The 20,653-nt window shown below is 39.9% G+C and overlaps 1 protein-coding gene across 4 annotated transcripts in view; it reads left to right on the plus strand.

Moving 5' to 3' along the window:
- The window catches only part of C3H1orf94 (chromosome 3 C1orf94 homolog), a 65,845-nt gene extending 45,428 nt beyond the window's left edge, over window positions 1-20,417 (plus strand). For 3 of the 4 annotated variants that reach the window (XM_051987633.1, XM_051987631.1, XM_051987634.1), the window contains 3 exons: window positions 6,625-6,699; window positions 11,636-11,832; window positions 20,171-20,417. In XM_051987633.1, the coding sequence (XP_051843593.1) occupies window positions 6,625-6,699; window positions 11,636-11,832; window positions 20,171-20,246 (348 nt within the window). In that variant the 3' untranslated portion in view covers window positions 20,247-20,417. The remainder of the gene's footprint in view (window positions 1-6,624; window positions 6,700-11,635; window positions 11,833-20,170) is intronic. The other variant, XM_051987632.1, reaches the window with a different exon arrangement.
- Window positions 20,418-20,653: the final 236 nt, after the last annotated feature.

Consider the following 20,653-nt stretch of genomic DNA (forward strand, 5'->3'; position numbering starts at 1 on the left):
GATTGTGGTAGGCTCCTTCCCAAAATGGCTGACAATGCTCCTATTTCTACCTGAAACTTATTTCTGAGAATAGGTTTCCTATAAACCTTAGTTAAATTTGAGAAATTCATGGGCAGCAATTTTATCCAAGTTCTCTTTGTTTGCCTGATAACCCCCAACTAGATTGTTAAAGGATGCTACAAATTACTTAGAATTTTCTAAAAGAGATTTTGGCAGAGCATTAACCACCAAGACTTGCCAGGTTTCTTGTCACTAAATGTATCATTCCATGATCAAGAATAGGTATTGGTTTTGTTAAATTACTGATTGGATGATATTTCGAGATTTATCTTGACCATCAAGACTTAATTGGATCTTGCCAGATAAACATAGTCATAGTTGTAGCCATAAACAATAAAATCAAGTACCTACTATTTGCCACACACTGTGTTTAGTGCCAGGGATATAAGTGCAAATAAAAAGAAAAATAGCTGCCATTTCCCTAGAGAAGCTTACAATCTAATGGAGAAAGACAATATAAAATAGAAAACTGAAAATCATGGGAGAGGGAGTGTGGGGAGGTAAAATAAAGTACCTGAAATGAAGAACTCCAAAGAAGTCCAAAAGTAATGTATCCATTGGAAAATATGAAGAAGACTATTGGGATAGTCTTGGAGGTTTTGAAATTCTTGGCTCTGCCTTTAGTTAGAGGATCTTATAGACACTATTCCATGCATAGACACTCTTCATTTATTTTAATGGGAGGTCTAAGCATTATGGACCTGGGCCAACATTCCTGTCACTATAATTGAGATCATGGGGCTTGAGTCATAGGAAATCCAGAAAGCAGATGGACTGATGTGGTGTCCCCATCTTGATCAATTGCAAAAACATTCTTCCCAGAGTGAATGGACCACAAGAGGTTATAAGTGTCCCCTCTGAAAGACGAACATCAGGCTTTCAGCTACATTTCCTGGGGGTTCTCCAAAGCCATAAATGAAGGTAGAATTAAGTCTTCTCTGTTGACTTCAACCAGTGAAGTGGATGCATCTCACATTTGTTTCCACTGCTCTTAACCTCTGCACTGGGTGAAAGGTTATGTTAGTTCAGGTAATGATGTATTATGTTTGCATATTAGCTGGGATGCAGGATATTAATTTTATTTCCTTGGTGTTATTTTAGAGTTTTATACCCTTAGAGTTTTGATGGTTGTACACTGCAGTGATTTCTGGAATTATTTTTGTAGCAATCATGCTCAATCATGTTGAAGGCCTGATGGTCCCTTGCCTGTTTACTGATAACCTCCTCTACTTTTTTTTCAAGGCTCCCTTATACATCTCTCTGCTCCTTCCCTGGGCTGAATGTTCTGGAGTGTGACAACTGGCAGCAATGGAAATTATTGTTATTTCCATGTGTTCTAGACATGGACAGTGGACTGGCTAGTGTGGGTGAACCCATTGCCCACATATTCAATGAAGTCTCTTCCTCTTCCTTCTTCAGCTAAAATTTCTCCTCCAATTAGTCCCTGTTCCTTATAAGCTAGAACACTTTTCTAAAGTTTTTGATAGACCCACTATCTAAATCAGTGTGACTTTGGATGGACAAGGAATTCTTGTTAAAATTATGGAGGCCTTCTCAAGGTTGTAGCTGGGAATTGGGCTGAAGAGAGAATTTCAGAGATCATAGTTGCTCCAGCCATTCAGGGACCATTTGCTTGCAATGCAGTCAAAGCAGGCCTGGCTGTGATGAGTGTGATAAAATGTGGCCACCACCTCTGAGCCCCAGGATAGGGAACTAGCCAACTCCATAAATCACACTCTGGAGACAACAGCTCTGCTCCCTCTCTTTATGCACCGATTTTAATCATCGCAGCCAGCATCTTGTGGCATGCAGGGTTTGGCTCATTCAGCCCTCAAAATCCTGCTGTCACCAGAGTGTCCTTACCATGTCATTGCCCTTTTCTCTTAATAAGTCCAAACCCTAAATGGGTTTTTAGCAAGGCTTTACGAATGCCAAGGGGAAAAGTACAGGCATGCAAGAAATTCAATTTAGAAAGGACACAGAAATATAGAATCTTGATCATTTCTCAGATTCGCTTTTAACAGTAGGCCTTTATTAAGCTCTTGCTGTGTTCAAGGCCTTTGTTAGATTCAAGGTATCCTGAGATAAAATATGAAGCCATCTCTTCTCTGAAGGAGCTTACATTACATGGTATCATCATCATCATCATCATCATCATCATCCTCATTGCTTTCATTTCAATTGCTAAGTGCTTTAAAATTCACAATGTACTTTTACATATATTACTGTTGTTCCCTGCTGTCTTAAAATGTGCCTGGACCTCTTCATCCCTAAAAAAAAAAAACCCTTCATTCAATCCTGCCCATCCCTCAAACTATCGCCCTGTGTCTCTCCTCCCTTTCAAGGTTACACTCCCAGGAAAAACAATAGCCATCCATGCTAGCCTCCCACTTCCCAACACTTTTCTAAAGCTGTTGTCTCTAACCACTAATGAGTAATTTTCATTGCTAATTCCAATAGTTTTTTTCCCATTCTTCTTGACCTCTGTGTTATTTGCTGCTATTGACCATTTTTCTCCTCATAGATACTATCTAGGTTTTTTGTGATACTGCTCTCTCTGCATTCTAGTCCTGCCTTTCTGATTGATCCATCTCAGTCACCTTTGCTGAATTTCCATCTATGTCACCAACACTAACCGTGACTTCACCCCAGGACTCTGCCCTAAGTTCTCTTCTCATTTTACTCTATATTTTATCTCTTGGGGATTTCACTAGCTCTCATGGGTTAAAATAACCATTTTTTGTAGATGACGTCCATGTCTATTCAGCTTTTAGGGTTTTTTTCTTTTTCCCTAAGCTCTGGTCCCACATTAGTAATTCTTTACTATATATCACCATCTTTGTAGTATAGACATTCAATACATCCCTTTCATTTAATACATCCCTCCCTAACTTCTCTATTCTGTCAAGGGAACCAATATCCTTCCTAGGAATTCATGTTCATTTTAGTGTCTTCCTCCATTCTTCCCTTGTTCTCTTTGTTCAAGCAAATATGATCAACTTAATTTCCACCGAATCCCTCATTTACTTCTCTGAACTGCTGTAACCATCACCTTCATTAAGACTTCCATGCTTCTTTTCCATCTGGTCTACCGCAAGAAATTGCTAGAGGGTCTCCATTATTCTAGCCTCTCTGCATGCTTCCTTTACTCAGCATCAGTTCATATAATATTTTCAGGCTTTTCTGAAACCAGCCTGTTCATCATTTTTATAAACATAGTATTCCATTATTTTCATATCAGATTCACATTCTTTCAGCTGTATCTTCTACTTCTTATGAATGCAAATGCTCCACCGCCTCCTCACCCCCATTCTACCCCCAAACTTTCTCTCCTCAGTTTGGCTGGAATGCAGAATATGTGAAAAATATTAGTGAGATTATAGCCAAATTATGAAAAATCTTTAGTGACTTGCTGTTGACTTTGTATTTTATTCTCTAGGCCATAGGGAGTTACTTAAGATTTTGGAACAGGAGGTAGGTGAGAGTAGACTTGTGTCTTAGGAATATGATTTGGCATTGTCACTATGTGGATCATAACTTAGAAAAGGGAGAGACTGGAAGCAGGGAAACCAGTTGGGAGCCTATTGTAATATTATATAACCAAGAGGTTATGAGGACATGATCTAGGTGGTGACCACAGGCAAGGGAAAAACGGCTATCATTGCTGATTTATTTTCCTTCTTGGAAGTCTGAACCACATTCATATGGCAAGCCAATATGAGTCCTCAGATTTTCCTATCGCACTCTTGATGCTCCCTTGCCTCTTACTGCATCAAATTTATATCTAGCTGTCATATCCTTTTAATAGATTATTAGCTCTTTGTGGGCAGGGAACTGTCTTACTTTTCATCTTTGTAAATTCTAGAATTTGGTAGCAATCTAAAGTCAGGCTCATCCTACCTAGAATTGGCAGACTATTCTTTTCTCTTTTTTGAAAATTGGAAATGGATTCTTTGTCTAGCTCTGCATGGTCATTCCACAATTCCCAAAAGAAATTCAACAATTTGCTCTAGTAGCTCTTTCCATGCTAGAGGATGATCATCTGGGCTCAGTGACTTGATCTTATAAAGCACAATAAGATGCTCTTTTCTATCTCATCCCAACTTTCTGTTAATAATTTCTGTTCTATTTCCTGGTCAGGAGGTTTCTTGGCTGAGATAAGAAGAGTCAAATCTGAGTTAGGGAGTTCCCTTCTTCTCTATCCTGCATTATCTTCCCATCCTTTCTGAGTATTGGTCCTGTTCCTTCTCTGATCATCTTTTTGTCCTTCGTCTTCCTTGGCATTTGTCCCTTCAGCTTGCTCTGAGTTGTTCCTGCTTTTGACAGCCTTCAGGGTTGGAGTCTTGAGCCTTTAGGTTTCAGGCAGGTCCATGCAACTCTTCAAAACCCTTTGAGCTAACTGGGAAATATTCAGGGCAGCTTACTCACAGAATGTGATGGAAATTAAAATGTTAAACCTGAAAACAACATCAGATCCCAATGGCTCTGCTCCTGGAGTCACTGAGAACTGGCAAGGCCAGGTCCGTAGGCACCCTAGGTTAAGAGCCAAGAGATTAGGATTGAAGCCCTGACTCTGCCATTAACTCACTGAATTGCCCTAAACAAGTTATCTCCCAGCTCTGAGCCTTAGTTTCCCTATGTGTAAAATTAGAGTAATGATATGTTTTGACATATATTTCATGACAATATACTTTGACAGTATCTCCTTCACCCCAGAATAGACTCTTGCCTAAATTAGCAGCTTATTGAGTGTTTTTTAAATGAATGAATTTGAACTCTTTCTTAGTTTACAGAGGTTATAAGGGAACAAATAAGATGACTGAAGTGAATATGTTCCTGAGAGAAAAGTTGTCATAAATTTTCATGTCATAATCAACTAATTAATCAAATAATTAATTGAGCACCTATTTATAAACCTGAAAAAGCAACATGGATGTTAATTCACCTAGAAGGAAATGGTTTACACCCATTTCCTATTGTACTCTTAATTCTCTGACATATATATATATATATTTAGGACCCAAACAGACATAGACATTGGGTTTGGGTAAGTACCTACTGCATGCAGAGAGGAGCACATGAGGTTCTGGTCAGAAATGAGTGACCAATTCCAGTAAATTGTGAGAGGATTGGGAAGATAAGTGCTATACCTGAAGTGACAATACATTTTTTTTGTTTTTTGCTGAGACAATTGGGGTTAAGTGACTTGCCCAGGGTCACACAGCTAAGAAGTGTTAAGTGTTGAGGACAGATTTGAACCCCAGTCCTCTTGATTTCAGGGCTGGTGCTCTATCCATTGCACTACTTAGCTGCCCCGAGCAAATGTTTTGTAATAATATGCACCCTAATGCATAAGCAGAGGTGGGGTCAGTAAGGAAAGCTACTTGGGAGAGGGAATTTTTAAGGTAGGTTTTAAATCAACAAACATTTATTAATCTTCTACTTTGGGACAAGTATTGTGCTTGGCTCTGAAGATAAAAAGAGCAAAAATCAAATATTTCGTATGGTCTGTGGGTATGAGAGGAGGATAATTGTGCAGATAAAAGAATAGGACAAAATAGATACAAAATAAAACAAGATTATTTAGTGGAAACTCTCTAGTAGGTGAGGTCGTTAAGAAAGCCTGATATAGAAGGAAGCACTTATACTTAGCTCAGAAGGAAATTAGGGATTCTGGGTGTAGCACTGGGGAGAGAGAGAGCATTCTAGGCTTTGAGGAATAAACGTGGAAATAAGAATTTAGACTACTAGAGATGGAAAGAGTAAGAAGTAACATGGATTTAGGGATTAGTGGGAATGAGGAAGGATAGTCAGAGAGGTCTGAGGGACAGTCCTTGGCTTTGAAGTAATCATCCAGAAAGAGGGCCAAGCCATTCCACCAACCACCTTCCTGCCTCAAGGTCTCTGTCTGAAGCTTTGGGCGTCTGTGACCTGAGTTGGTACTTGGGGGTGGAGCTGGGGGAAAGGAGCAGAAGTCAGCATTCAAACCTGCTTGAAGAAAAGGAAGAGATTGAAGGCACAAAACTAGTGGAAACCACCCACAGGAGAGAGAGAATGAGAAGAAGGATGTGTGGCAATGAGGGAAGGGCTCTCCATATGGAGTTAATGGAGCTAGTCAGAGCCCACCTCTGCCACACTTAATAACTATCCCTTTTAAGCCTTAGTTTTTCCAAAGTAAAATTAGGGATCTTTTTGGCTTTCCCATCTCCAGGTCTGATAGGTGGGGCTGGAGGGCTTCCTGGTACTCAAGAAAAATCTACAGACAGGGGATGATGATGATGCTGGGATTACAGGGCCAGTCTGGAGAGTTTGCATTGAGGCACTAGATAATGGGGAGCCAGAGTAGGCTCTTGAGCAGGTGGTGGTGCAATGTCATAGGCCCATTACTTGCCAGAGTCCCAGGTTTGGATCCTCTCTGCCATATTGGAGGCCCGGTGCCTACACACACCACAGTCAAGCCCTTGGCAGTACAGAACCAGCCCCTTTGTCTCCTCTTCATTCCCCTCTCCCATCCCCCTCCCCAGCAGATCTAGTGCTGAGTCTCTTCTCCCCTCTCTCCCCCAGGGCCTGTATCAGCAGAGAGCACGGATGCCCTATCCCCAGGCGCTGCACCCCCAGCTGGGATGCTACTCCAGACAGGTGTGCTCAGTCACTGCTTCCAGGCAGCCCTTCAGATCCACCTTCCACTTGTGTGTCTATCCTTTCCTGGTGCTTTTCTCCTGTCCCTCTGCTCGTCCTCTTTCCATCCCCTTCTCTTCTCCACCCTTGAACTCTATAGACAGTCACACTAATAATTTCAGAAACACTGACATGAAAAGATAGGCAGACAGACTGACAGACAGGCAGACAAAAAGGCACAAATCTTCAGATATAGATAGACCTGGAAAGGCAATCAGGCCCAGTGTTGTGCTGAGACAGAGCAGTCAGTCTCTGGTGTAGAAAAATTTGAGAGGCTTGAGAATCTGTTGATCACAAATCTGTTTCTGTGAGCTATGTAATATAATTACACAGATGGAGAGCAGGTTTCCAAAGCAATTTTCCTATTCACTAATTAATTTGATTCTTATTGTAGCCCTGTGACATCATTAGGTCAGGAACCATTATCCTCATTTTATGGGTGAAGACACATAATCTAGACTCTAGGAGTGAGATGCTTTGACTGAAGTCACAGAGCTAATGAGTGAAATGGGTCTATGAACCAAGTCTCTTGATTCCAAGACCATTCTGTCATACTTTTAGGAATCAAAAAATCTGAGGCTGAGTCCTAGTTCAGAAAAGTCCCTCCATTTCTCCCTCTGTAAAATAAGGGGATTGAACTCTTTAATCTCCCAGATCCTTCCAGCCTAAACATTCAGTGTTCTAAGATTTCTTCCAGCTCTAATATTTTATGTTCTGTATTCTAAGAGCCTTTTCAACACTGATCTTCTATGGTCCTATGATTTTTTTTATTCCTATGTTGAAGTTAAGACATTAGTCTTTCCAAGTTTCTCTTTAAAAATTTTTCCTTCCTCCCTTTCTATCTCCCTTTCTTCTGTGTTCAGTGATTACATTCACTTTATCAGAAAATTCTGATCCCCGGATGGGTTGTGGTGTAGTTGTTGGACGCAAGACAGAATGTTGGGTGAGGGGAAGGAGATGAAGAAAGTTACCCGAAAAGAAAAGCAGAAGGAATTAAAGAAAACAACTGAGTTCACAATTTACCCCAGATCATTCTAGGAACATATACCATACATATCCCAGATATTTAGACACTGGGAACTGATACAAATACAAATACAGACATATAGATATAGACATAGACACATAGCTACAGTTACAGACATCCACCCATGGATACAAACACAATCATAAACGTAGAGACAGACACAGATTTGGATATAGATATGGACACATACACCCTGATATTTAGATACCCAGAAACTTAAACAGATACAGATACAGACATAGATATAGACATAGACACATATAGCCACACTTACAGACATCCACCCATGGATACAAACACAGTCAAAGATACATAGACACAAACTTGGATATAGACATGGACACATATATCAGATATTTAGATACTTAGAAACTGACACAGATGAAGACACAGATATAGACATAGACATATACAGCCATACTTACAGACATCCACACAAGAATACAACACAATCATAGACACAGACATAGACTTGGATATAGACATGGACACATAAACCCAGATGTTTAGATACCCAGAAACTGACACAGATACAAATATAGACACAGATATGGGCATAGACATATACAGCCACACCTACAGACATCCATACATGGACACAAACACAGTCAAAGAGATAGAGACAGACAAAATTTGGATATAGACACAGACAACAATACAGACATAGAAATAGACACAGATGTAGCTTTGACACATCCACAGAAACACACAAAACTAGAACTGTTGACATTTAGAGATGTATATTGATACTGACATAGCCACAGACACAAACACAGCTCTTCCTTTCTTCTCCCTTCCTTCCTCCCCCCCACCCCCAGCCACATACATTTTTCCCTTTTCCCTTCTCTGGTCACTCATGGGCAAATGGTAGGGAAGAATCTGAGGTCTTCATGGAATATCAAGGGAATTTCAGGTGCCACAAAGCTGTAGTCCATTGCTTCTTTACAAGATAAAGTTCAGAAATTCATACGGATCATCTAGGACATGATGTACCATTGGGCAGCCCACCAAAAACCCAGGCTGCCCCTTGGATGGTTTCTGTCATAAGTGAGGATTGTGTCATCCTCACCAGAGCATCCAGACAGAATTGATTACTTCTGACTTTTCATGTTGACTTCAGGGCTTATTCTGCCTCTCACCTCACTCTCTTTGGCTTCTAGTAGTTTTGTCTAATATTGGACTACTAGCCCCAGGTGGGGCTTAGGGGTTGCTTGGCTATCCATGGTGCAGTACCAAGAGCTCCATGCTTGGAGTCAGAATCCCTGGAGTGATAATTATTAGTTGTATGACCTTAAGCAAGTCACTGCCACTCATTTTCCTCATCAGTCACATGGATACTTGCCCTATCCATTTCAGAAGGTTGCTATGAGCAGATTGTTTTGAAATTGTAAAGCACTTTAGGAATTTGAATTATTATATTATTGTCATTATTATTATTGTTCTGGATTGTCTGTGATCCCCTAGTGTTTTTATATTGCTGCATACAGATAGGTATAGCAGATGGTAGAAGGGGAATGGGGGCCCAGAAATCCTTAGGGACAGTGAAATCCCTAGTTTTCAGAAGGAAACACAGCGTGCCGTGGAGGAAAGGCAGATGGGACTGTATCTATTTTCCCCATATTGAAGCATCCTCTAAGGAGGTCTTAATCACGCCAAGATGCTAAGAACAGCTGGGATGCAGTGCAAAATAATTGCATCCACACTTCTGCTTGGCCTTGCAGTTCAGGTCAAGGAAATTTAAAGGAAGTAGACAGAGAGGCTGGAACTGGTATGTCTTAGGTTATACCAGCATCTTGTTGACTCTAGGCAGACAGAGGCTAGGTTGAACTTGATGGAATGGCGCAATGGCAAACCCTGGGGTATGAAGGGTCTCAAATTGTATCTCCTTATATTTTCTTATGATGAAAGTGGGGCATTTCTCAAGTATCAGCCATGCATCCAGGACCATAGTATATGCTGCTCCCAAGTCCAAGGTTGTTACATGTGGCTATGGGGGATACCATGTGGACCTGGCTTCATGTCCTGCCTCTGTCTCTTATAAGATCTGTATGATCTTGACTAAGTGAATCCACTTTATTTCTAGGCCTCAGTTTCCCTATTTATAAGCTGTAGAGGTTAAAGTAGATGGATCCCAGAGGCCATCTCTGGGATCCCTTCTAGCTTCAGTTCTGTGATCCGTTGTTTCTATGAAGATGGAGTAAAGATCAAGTCAAGGTCTATGGATCTGATTGTCTCAAAAGAGCTCACTCCCTAGTCTTACCCAAAGGAGGTTTCTGGGAGTGAGTACAAATCCTGGGACACTAGTAACAGACAAAACTACTTTGCCCAATTGCCCTGACAGATTGAACAAGGCATTCTGAGGGGTTATTGTGTGTTGAAATCAGAACATGAAATCTATCCACTAGGAAGACCGGGCCTTGTAGGCTACCAAAGCTCTTGGGGCATCCTTCACAGACCATATTGGACAGGAACTTTAGCCCTTCCAAAATCCAAGAAGCTACACTCATATCAGGAACATTCTTCCTTGTACTTTTATACCTTTAATAGCAAATATGTCTTAAATATATACAGTATACAGAAAACTGTGCTAAGCCCTGTCCTCATAGGAGTCATTATCTAGGGTATAAGACTCCAATATAGATAACTCTATTACAACATATGTTACATAATATGGGCATTAGAGAGACACAAAGACCTGAGGGTGAAGACTAACACAGATAGGGGAAGCAGCAAAGGCTTCAGGAAAATATTTGGGGGAAGCTTTAAAGATGACAGGAATTTAACAGGTCAAAAGGTACTGGGTACCTATGTCAGGGAAAATAGCCTAAGCAAAAGCAAGGAGGCAATAGTGGAACAGAGCATTAGGAGATAGGACTAACAAGGCAGATGGCGTCAGATTGCAGAATGCCATGTATATCATCTAAGGAACTTGAACTTTTAACTCACTCATCAATCTCTGCCTTGTATAAATTTACATGCTTTTTCAGGACATCATATCTTTAAATACTTGGAAATGTATATGTTCAGGGTAGAGAGGGAAATTTGGAAGGGAGAGGAAAGGGCAGTAGAATGTTTGACTCAGAGCTGTAACTAGGGTAGGATGATCAGTACTTTGTCCTAGAGCATTAAAATTTAGAGGGTGATTAATAGCACTTATGTTCCTTTCACAAGTAGGATCATCTGAGTATAGCAGCTAGTTAGCAAGAGTAATTAGTTATTTATCAAATATTTCCTCCCCTTCTCATCTTAGGTAAGTTCCTCCCCAGTTCAGCCCTATCATCCTCTATGTTCCTACTGGTGACCTACCCAGCTATAAGTAGCCTCATAATGTACTGGATGCTCCATCTTCAGAGTCTGTGTCCTCTTCCCCACAAGAAAACTTTTTAAGAAATTGATTTGGGAGCTTTCTTTATGAAGCTTATTCCAACTCTTGTGTGTCCGAGGTGCAAGAGAGACTCCTTTTCTGGGTAATGAGAAAATATATGTCATCGGGGTAACCTCCTCCTTACCCCACCTTTGGCCCTAAGCCTCTCCACTTTTCTATATAAAATGTGATGGCCTTTGTCCATGAGGACAGTTCTAAAATTGAGATGGGATTCTAAGTTGAATGAAATAAATCTAGTATGACTCCATTTTTTTTTTACCATGTCCGTTTTTTACCATGAGGACACAGAGACTGAGATACAGCAAATCAAGCCTGGCATCTTTGGTGATGAAAAAACTAAAGAATGAACTAGGGTCTTTGGTGGGTTTGGAGATATAGTTTATGGGACACATGGATATGGCCTGTGGAAGGGAAGGGAACTGGAGGATGGTAATGGGAATGGAAATTGTTAATGTAGGGAATCTTCTCTCTTCTCTGAATAACAGGTGACACCCTACAATCCGCAGCAGATGGGACAACAGATTTTCAGATCATCATATACCCCTTTGCTGAGTTACATCCCTTTTGTCCAGCCTGGCTACTCTTACCCACAGAGGACACCTCCCAAGCTGTCCACCAGCCCCCGTGACCCTTCCCCCATGGCAGGAGATGGGCCACAGTACCTCTTCCCCCAAGCTTATGGGTATGTTCCTAAATCTCACCCTCATTCAACATGGCATTTATTGGGGAGAAGGTGAACATTGGGTAGAGGTGAGGATACTATAAAAATAGCAGAGTTCTTCTAAAGCCAGACAATTCTGAATAAGGATACCAAATGGTTTCCCCAAGATTGTAACTAGCCAACAGGCAGCCTTCCCTGGAAGATTTTTATATTGTTTTATATTATTTACTTTATATATTATATTATTTTATATTTACATAAATGCAGTAAAATGGTGTCTGAAGCCAAAATCTTTATTGGGTGCTATAGAGAGACAGAAGGATAGAATATGTCCCATGCCCTTAGGAGCTCTTAGCCCAGTTATTGAAGTTTAACAAATAAGCTATAATGTAAAGTTTTACATAGAATATCACCAAATATAAAATTCTAAGTACAGATTGTGAGTGTAATGAGAGCGCAGGAAAGAAAGATTGCTATGGGCTAGACAAAGAGACCATAGAATTTTAGAGCTGGAAGGAGCCATAAACATCAGCCATGCCCAACCCTACATTTTGCAATGTCAAGAAAGCTTCTCAGGGGTCATTAGAACTAGGCCTTTATCAAACTATTCCCAGAGTGACACAGTAACATATTGTTTGGTCTCCTTAGCTCTGTTCTTTCCCTTTTTAATTCTTTTCTACACATCGCTTCTAGAGAAATCTTACTTGTGTTACTCTTGCTCCAAAGAAACTGCAATAATTCTCCTTGTTCAGTCTTGTCCAAATTCATAGCTTTTAAACAACTTGACCTCACGCCTTTGGGGCAGCCAGGTAACACAGTGCACCAGACCCACAATCATCAAGAGCTGAGTTTGAGTCTAAGGCTATGGAAGCCTTGGGGAAGGGGAGACATCTGAGTCTCACATACTTACTACCTGTATAACCCTGGACAAGTCACAATATCAATTTGAGGGACAGCTAGATAGAACAGTGGATAGAATACCACCTCTGAATTTAGGACCTGAGTTCAAATCTGGTCTCAGACACTTGACACCCCTAGCTGTGTGATCCTGGGCAAATCACTTAACCCCAATTGCCTCAAAACAAAAAAGAAATTTACATATATCAAACTTAGTTTCCTCTTCTATAAAATAGGACTGATGCTATTATATAACTCCCAAGACAGGATCAAATGAAGTAATATTTATTTATAAAGCACTTGGCAAGCCTTAAGGCATTTTATATAAATGTCAGCTATTATTACTTGTCTATGTTTTTTTTTTCCTTTTCGATATGTTATCTTCATTGCAGCAATGAGAAATTTCAATTCATTCAAAAGATTTCTTAAGCATCTTCTTTGTGCCCACCATTATCTTAGACCCTGCAGAAGATAGAAATATGAATATGACATAGTACTGAAAAAACTTACAATTTAATGCTTGGTTGTGTTGATGGATCTGTGAACTCACCGATGTAGTTACTTCCTTTTGTAATACATATCATAGACTGTTCATGTCATCTTAGCCTGAGTCTTGTTCATATCATGCTCTCAGTCCTTCACAGGAACTCTACCCAACATTTTGGAATGTCCCATAGAAATCTTGACTGTGTAGGTGCCAATAGAACATACATTCTAAGAAAGAAAATAAAATAAGGAGAAAACCTCAAATGCAAGGCAGTATTGCAAAATTCCTGTGGTTAGATACAACAAGAAGCTATAAGAGATTAGAGAAGGGAGAGGTCACTTCTGATCAGAATGATCAGAGAAAACCTCATGAAGAAAGCAGCATTTAAGCTAGACTTTGATGAATGGGCAAGATTTCTATAGAGATGAAGTAGAAGGTCTTGGGAGGTGAAGGGAATGGTATCACAAAGCAACAGAGGTGAGAAAACACAAGGTATGTTCAGAAGATGTCAAATAATCCGATTTGGCTGTAGCACAGGGTTCAGCTAAAGGAGAGGTAGAAGACCTGAATGCCAGCCTGAGATATGGTTCTAAAAGCAATTATAGAGTATTTTTGAGTAGGAGAATAAGATGTCAGATCTGTTCCTTAGAAATATGATTTCAGCAAGGAAGGCTTGGGGAGAAAATACCAGAGGCAAAGAGACCAGCTAAAAGACTGCAAAGCAATCCAGGAAAGTGAAAAGGAGTACCCTAGAATGGTCATATTGTCCGAAGAGAGGTAGGGAAGATTTGGAAGGAATGGGGAAGAAGAATCCATAGGACTTGGGGACTAATTGGAGATGGGAGGATAGAATAAAGTAATGCTAAGAATCAAAAATGGAAGAAGATTTGAGCTTGGGAGACTAGGGTGATGATATTTATCTCTATCCCATCAGTAAGTATAGAGAAATCAAGAGCAGACACTTGTCTGAGAGGTGTTGGGAGGTACATAGGCAGATGAAAAGTTCTATTTTGAATGTGCTAAATTTGAAGTCCTAGTGAAGAAGTCCAGCTAACATTTGGGAATATGGTACTTGACAAATGGGTCATAACTAGTAAAATAAATATGGTGGTTATCTTCTTCGAGATGACATCTGAGATTACAGCTGTTGTTGAAAGTGTCAAGAGAAGGAATACTCTTCATTTACCTATGCACATCCCCTAAACAAGCAAGGAATAAACCCTGTGGAATATACATAATAGTGGAGAAGAAGAAAAGGAATCAGAAATAGAAGCAAAGAGAAAGAATTGAGTTGGGTGAATACCACATAAATCAGGGGAAGAGAGAGAATCCAGAAGGGGATATGTGGGGGCATTGGCTAACAGTGTCAAATGCTGCAGAGATGTTACAGAGATTGAGGAATTTTAAAAGGCCATTGGAAATAGCAATACAAAGTCATTATTGGCATTAGAGCTGTTTCAGGAAAGTAGAATGAATGGAAATCTCACTGCAGGAGTTTGATAGGTGAGTGTATGGCAAGGAAATGGAGGCTGTGAATGTAGTTGATTCTTTCTACAAGTATGGAGAGAATGCCAACAGGAGATAGCATATGAGGGAGAAGTTTCCCTTCTGTTAATGATAGGAGGACTTCAGAGAGAAGAGAAGGCTAAAATGATAAAACATCTGGAGTATTGTATTCACTTCTGGGCATCACAATTTCAGAAAGATGTTCATAATGTCAAGTATGTTCAAAGGAAGATAATCAGAATGGGGAAAGCCTCATCTGGTGTAAATGTCATGTGGAATTGAGGATGCAAAAGAGGAGACTTATTTGCTGGCTTTAGGCAACAAGTAAAATGAGCAGGGACCTAAAGCGAGGAGACAAATTTGATCTCATAGGTATCACAGAAATTTGGGAAGAATCCCAAGTTTGGAATATGGCATTGGATGGGGATACATTGTTTGTTTTAAAAGAGGATAACAATAAAAGGGGAGGGGTAGCATTACTAAGAAGCTACAGCCGTGTGAAAAGATCCAGGAACCATAAGAGAGCACCTGGGTGAAGATAATGGAGAAACTGATATGATTTTGTAATCAGGACATATTACAGACCACCTGTATAGCAAGAATAAACATATGATTTGGGGAAAGAGATTATAAGCTTGGCATAGAAGCATAATATAGCAATAATGAAGCAGTTCAATTATCCAGACATCTACTAGCGTGCTTTCTGCCAAAAGCAGAGCTTATAATAATTTTTTGACTTGTTTCAATGAAAATTTTATCTTTTGAAAGGTGGAGGAACTAATGAAGGAATTCTATCCTGGATCTGATTCTAACAGAGGGGAATTAGTTGCTGGGGTAGGAAGCAATTAGGGGAGCCTTAGGGTAAGTGATTTCTACCTACCTCTTAGAATTTGATAAAGGAAAGGAAAGCTGAGCATATGACATGCACCCTAGACTTAAGGAGAATAGATTTCAAAGGGCTCAGAGGATAAATAGATAAGAGCCCATGGACTAGAATTCTATAACGGAAGTCAATAAAAGAGGGATAGGAAATTTAAGAATGAAATTTGGAAGACACAAAGGGAAACAATAATGAATAGAGAAAATGCGAGTTGTCTGAAAAGATGAGTATGGATGTAATAGAAAACTTACCAACCAATTTAGATTTTTTAAAAAATGTACAGAAGTTGGAAGCAGGGGCAAGTAACAGAAGATAGATACAAAAGCATGGCTCAGCTTTGTAAAAAAAGAGTATCAAATGTGTTAAAACTCAGAATGAACTCAAGCTGGTGAGGAAAACTGAAAACAACAAAAAAAGAATTGGAGGGAGGAGGGCTACTATGGAGAAAAAGGCAGTTTAAAGAAGTGTTGGGACAGTGCTTGGAATGATAACTGACAACAAAGAAAATGAAGGGCTCTTGATTCTTATTTTTCTTTTTTCTCTGCCACTGAAAATGGCCTTTGGAATAGAAAGGACAGAACAAAAATGCCTATTAGGGTGCTGATATACAGGGTAAATATGGAAATAGCACCTAGCTACCCTTTGGAACTTAAAGAAAGGTTGAATATGATTAGTGAGTTACTGTCAGTAATATTTGGAAGATCATGGAGGTATAAAAGAACTGGAGAAGGGTAAATGTCCCAGTGTTCAAAAAAGAAAAGAGTCTGCAAACTACAGACCAATGTGACCAACTGTTTCACAACAAAATTTCAGAGTGCGTTTTTAAAGAGGTAGTTCCTGGATACTGAGGGAGTGAACTCAAAGAACCTGCATGACTCCATCAAGAACAAGTCATGCACTTTTGATTTCCTTTATTTCTCAGGGTAGCTAAGCATGGAGATGAGGCAAGTGCTGTAGGACTATCCTAGACTTAAGCAAAGTGTTTGATAAAGTATCTCATGTTATTCTAGCCGGGAAGAGTATGGGGCTCGTAATGGGATAATTGTTGGATTCAGACCTGGTTGGATAATCATTATTTTTCCATGTCAGTTTGGAAGGAAGCCTCCAGTGGAGTGTCCCAGGGATTTGTGCTCGGCTTGGTGCTGTTTAACAGATTTTTCAATAATTTGAATAAAAGTATAGATGACATACTTAAGCAGACACAAAGCTGAGAGGGAGAGCTAACATTTTAAATGATGGTCAGAACCTAAAAGATCTTGACAATTCAGAGCTTTGGACTGAAACTATGATGGTGGAATCAAATATAAAAAGATATAAAATCATTGTTATTGTGGTTCAGTTGTGTTGGATTCTTTGTGACCTCATGGACCATAGCACACCAGTACTGTCTGTGAGATTTTCTTGGGAAAGGTATTAGATTGGTTTGCCATATTCTACCTTAGCAGATTAAGGCAAACAGAAGATAAGTGACTCATCTAGTTAGGAAGTGTCTGAGGCTAGATTTGAATTCAGGTTTTCCTGATCAGTGAGCCATCAGCTGCCTCATCTATTTGGATTTAAAAAATCAAATTCACAAGAAAAGGAAAGAGTAGACAAGTTTGTTTTTTTTTTCCTGCAAAAGATCAGATACCTTTAGTATATTACAAGTTCATTAAAGATCAATGAAAATGGAAAATATATGGCAACCAAAAATTTGATTTTAATCTTGAGCTTCATCACAAGAAGTATAATTGGTAGAATAAGGAGGAAGTGATGCTTCTTTATTCTGCCCTCCTAGGACCATACTGAAATATTGTGTTCTTTTCTTGGAAGCTTAATGTAAGGATATTGACACAATAGAGACTGTCTGGAGGAGGAAAACAGGTAAGTTGTGAAGTTGTGAGTTATGAATCACGTAGTAAAGACTGAGTTTATCCTATATGAGGAGGAAGTAAGGATGTTTAATCTAGGGAAAAAAGGATATAAGTGGATATGATGGTTGTTTTCAAGATTTAGAGGATGGTCTGGTGGATTAGCTTTGTTCTAGGTAGATAGATAGATAGATACAGATAGAGATATAGATATATCTATCTATCTAGATATATATATGTTTATATATATCTACAGAAAAAGAACTAAAAGTAATTGATAGAAATTAGGATTTAGAAGAATTTAGGTTTGCTTTTGGAAAACTCTGTATTCAAGAATGGAATGGACTGCTTTGATTAGTAATGGGTTCCTCTTTATTGAAGGTCTTCAAATCTAAAGTTGGGATGCTCCCTTGTCTGATTTCTTGTAATGGGAATTTTTTCAGGTATGGTTTGGATTTGGTGACTTGTTTCTGCTCTTTTAACTCTAAACTTCTGGGTGATTCTATTACTTGACCAGCTAGAATAGACCAGATAGAAGTGCTCTGCTTAACCCAAAAAGGCAGGAATGGAAGGAAATTACAAAAAGGAAAATTTGAGATTATTAGAAGGAAAAACTTAAATAGTTATGGAAGGTATGGTGGTTGCCTCAGAAAATTGTAAATTTATCTCTCCAAAGGTCTTCAATCAAATGCTGAATGACTATTTATTGGATGTGCTGCAAAAAGGGTTTTTATTCTGACAAAAGATGAAGGAAGGGTAATGGTATGGCTGCCCTTTAAATTAGAAAGACCTGAGTTCAAGTTTCATGTCTAACACATTCCAGCTGTGTGACCCGGGACAGGTTATACCCTTTCAGGGCCCCAGAAAGCTCTCCAAGACTACCTATTGCAGAGAAGATGCTGATCTGCATTATAGAGGGATTTTACTCATCATGAGGAAACTCCAATACCAATGAAATCTGGTAATAAAAATCTGTTTTGTGGTGGGTTTTTTTTTTTTATCACATCTGGGTTGAACCAGTTGGTTTCAGGTCTTCTCTATCCCAACTTTGGGATTCAATGATAAGAAGTAGGAGGGACTACCAGAGGAAAAGTCCCAGAGGAAAAGAGTGGGGATGGGATTAAGAAAGCAGGAAAAGGAAAGTCTTTTCTTTTTGCTTTTTCTTAACTTTTAGAAAAGATAAGGATGAAAGAGTGAGTAAAACAAATATGTTGAAATGTAGAAAAGGCAAAAGCAAGAAAATGAAGGCGCTTAAACCAGAAATTCTTAATTTTCTCAGGGCATAAGAAAGTGACCACAGTAAACTTATTCTTGTCTTTTTCTTTGCTTAAGATTTTCCCCTTCCTGGAATACGCTTCTTCTCCTTTCCATCCAATCCAACATCCTTCAAAGCACCTGCCATATCCTGCCTCCTCTAGGAAGACTTTGTTAGCCACTTGAGCTAAATACCATTCCCTCTCCTCCTTAACTCCTCAATGCTTCACACCTGCTTAATGTCTAGTATATAATTTAACAAAGATCTAAACCTTGTCATAGTGTCTAAGTGTTTTCTATGTATAAGTCATACCAACCCTAGGAACTCTCTAAGAGCAGGGAATACCTCTTTCCTTCTCTTGTCGTCTCCATAGCACCCAGGGCTTGGCACACCACAGGCATTTAGTACATACTTATTGCACTGGAAATGAAATATAGGATTAGGTTTTGTAAAAAGAAAGGGAAGGAAATAGAAGGGTCAGGGAATCTTACTGTGCCCTCAGATTCATCTCAAGAAGATAACCCTTCTATTTTTATCTTCTGAATCCAATTCTCCCTGTGCAACAAGAGAACTGTTAGGTTCTGCAAACATATATTGTATCTAAGATATACTGCAACATATGTAACATATATAGGACTGCTTGTCATCTAGGGGAAGGAGTAGAGGGAGGGAGGGGAAAAATTGGAACAGAAGCGAGTGCAAGGGATAATGTTGTAAAAAAAATTACTCTGGCATGGCTTCTGTCAATAAAAAGTTATTATAAAATTAAAAAAAAAAAGGAGGTAACCCTTCATCTGAGTTTGACCCTGAGATTTCCTTTGATTTGGGATTCCATGAATGAGAACACTATTCTTAGAGATAGCAGCAACACAAGAATTCTCTAGCCTACCCAATCAGCAGCCTCCCAGGGATGGTGGAAGATCCAGGAGGTTCAGGAACATAACCTAGAGCTACGGTCTTTTCTAGCCTAGTTATGCTACCTAAATATTGTGGGACCCATCCACAAGGTCCTGGTTATGGAGAAGGGAACATGAAGGATAGTGTGAAGAACATTGAGCTGAGGGCCAAGAGAACCATGTTTTAGTTCTCTTTTCTGTGTCCCCTGGGGAATAATTCCCCTCCCTAGGTCTCAGTTTATTCACCAATAAAACAAGGGGGTGAATGAAAGAATGGCCAAGGTTCCTTCCAGCTCTTCATGGGCAGAGCCTGCGATTCTCTGATGGCTCAAGCCCACCAGATGGACATGGGAATTTCCAGGTTGGGGATGGGAGTAGTCTCTGTCCAGCAAAGGTTTAATTGTTTTGCTTTGATCAGAATACAGTCTTGGGCTCTTGCTGGAGCTCAGATGTGAGTCTGTCCTGAGGATTCCCACCTCCTTGCCTATCACAGGACTCTGACAATCACCCAATTCAGACGAGAATCTCAGTAAGCCCTGGGCTGATGGCAGGGAGAGATCTCATCAGATCCACTGTTCTTTCTTGCAGGTTTAGCTCAACATCCAGTGGACCGCTGGTGAACAGCCCCTACTTTTCTTCCAGTGGCAACGGCATCAATTTTTAGCCGCCCTTCTCCCTTTCTTCTCTGCCACCTCTCATCCCATAGGGCCAGAGTGAAGTGTTCCGCAACCCTGGCCTCCAAGATCGTCTGGTTTCAGGTTTGGAAAACCAATGTTCTGGCCAGGCAGACCCTCTCCCCCCATCCAGACATGCACACACACACACACACACACACACACACACACTCACACACATACAAACATACATGCACACACACACACATACTCCACACAGACACACACACCTACCCACAAAAATGCACATACAGAGTTGTATTTAGCTGACATGAATGGTTTTTGTTGTTGTTGTTGGTAAAATAGGAGTAAGGCGTATAATAAGAAAAAAGTTTGTATTTATAATAAAACTCTGAACTACTTGAAATGAATTCATCTCTCTTCCTGGCTGCTTGAT

Source organism: Antechinus flavipes, chromosome 3 (assembly GCF_016432865.1).
Source record: "Antechinus flavipes isolate AdamAnt ecotype Samford, QLD, Australia chromosome 3, AdamAnt_v2, whole genome shotgun sequence".
In the NCBI taxonomy this organism is placed as follows: domain Eukaryota; kingdom Metazoa; phylum Chordata; class Mammalia; order Dasyuromorphia; family Dasyuridae; genus Antechinus; species Antechinus flavipes.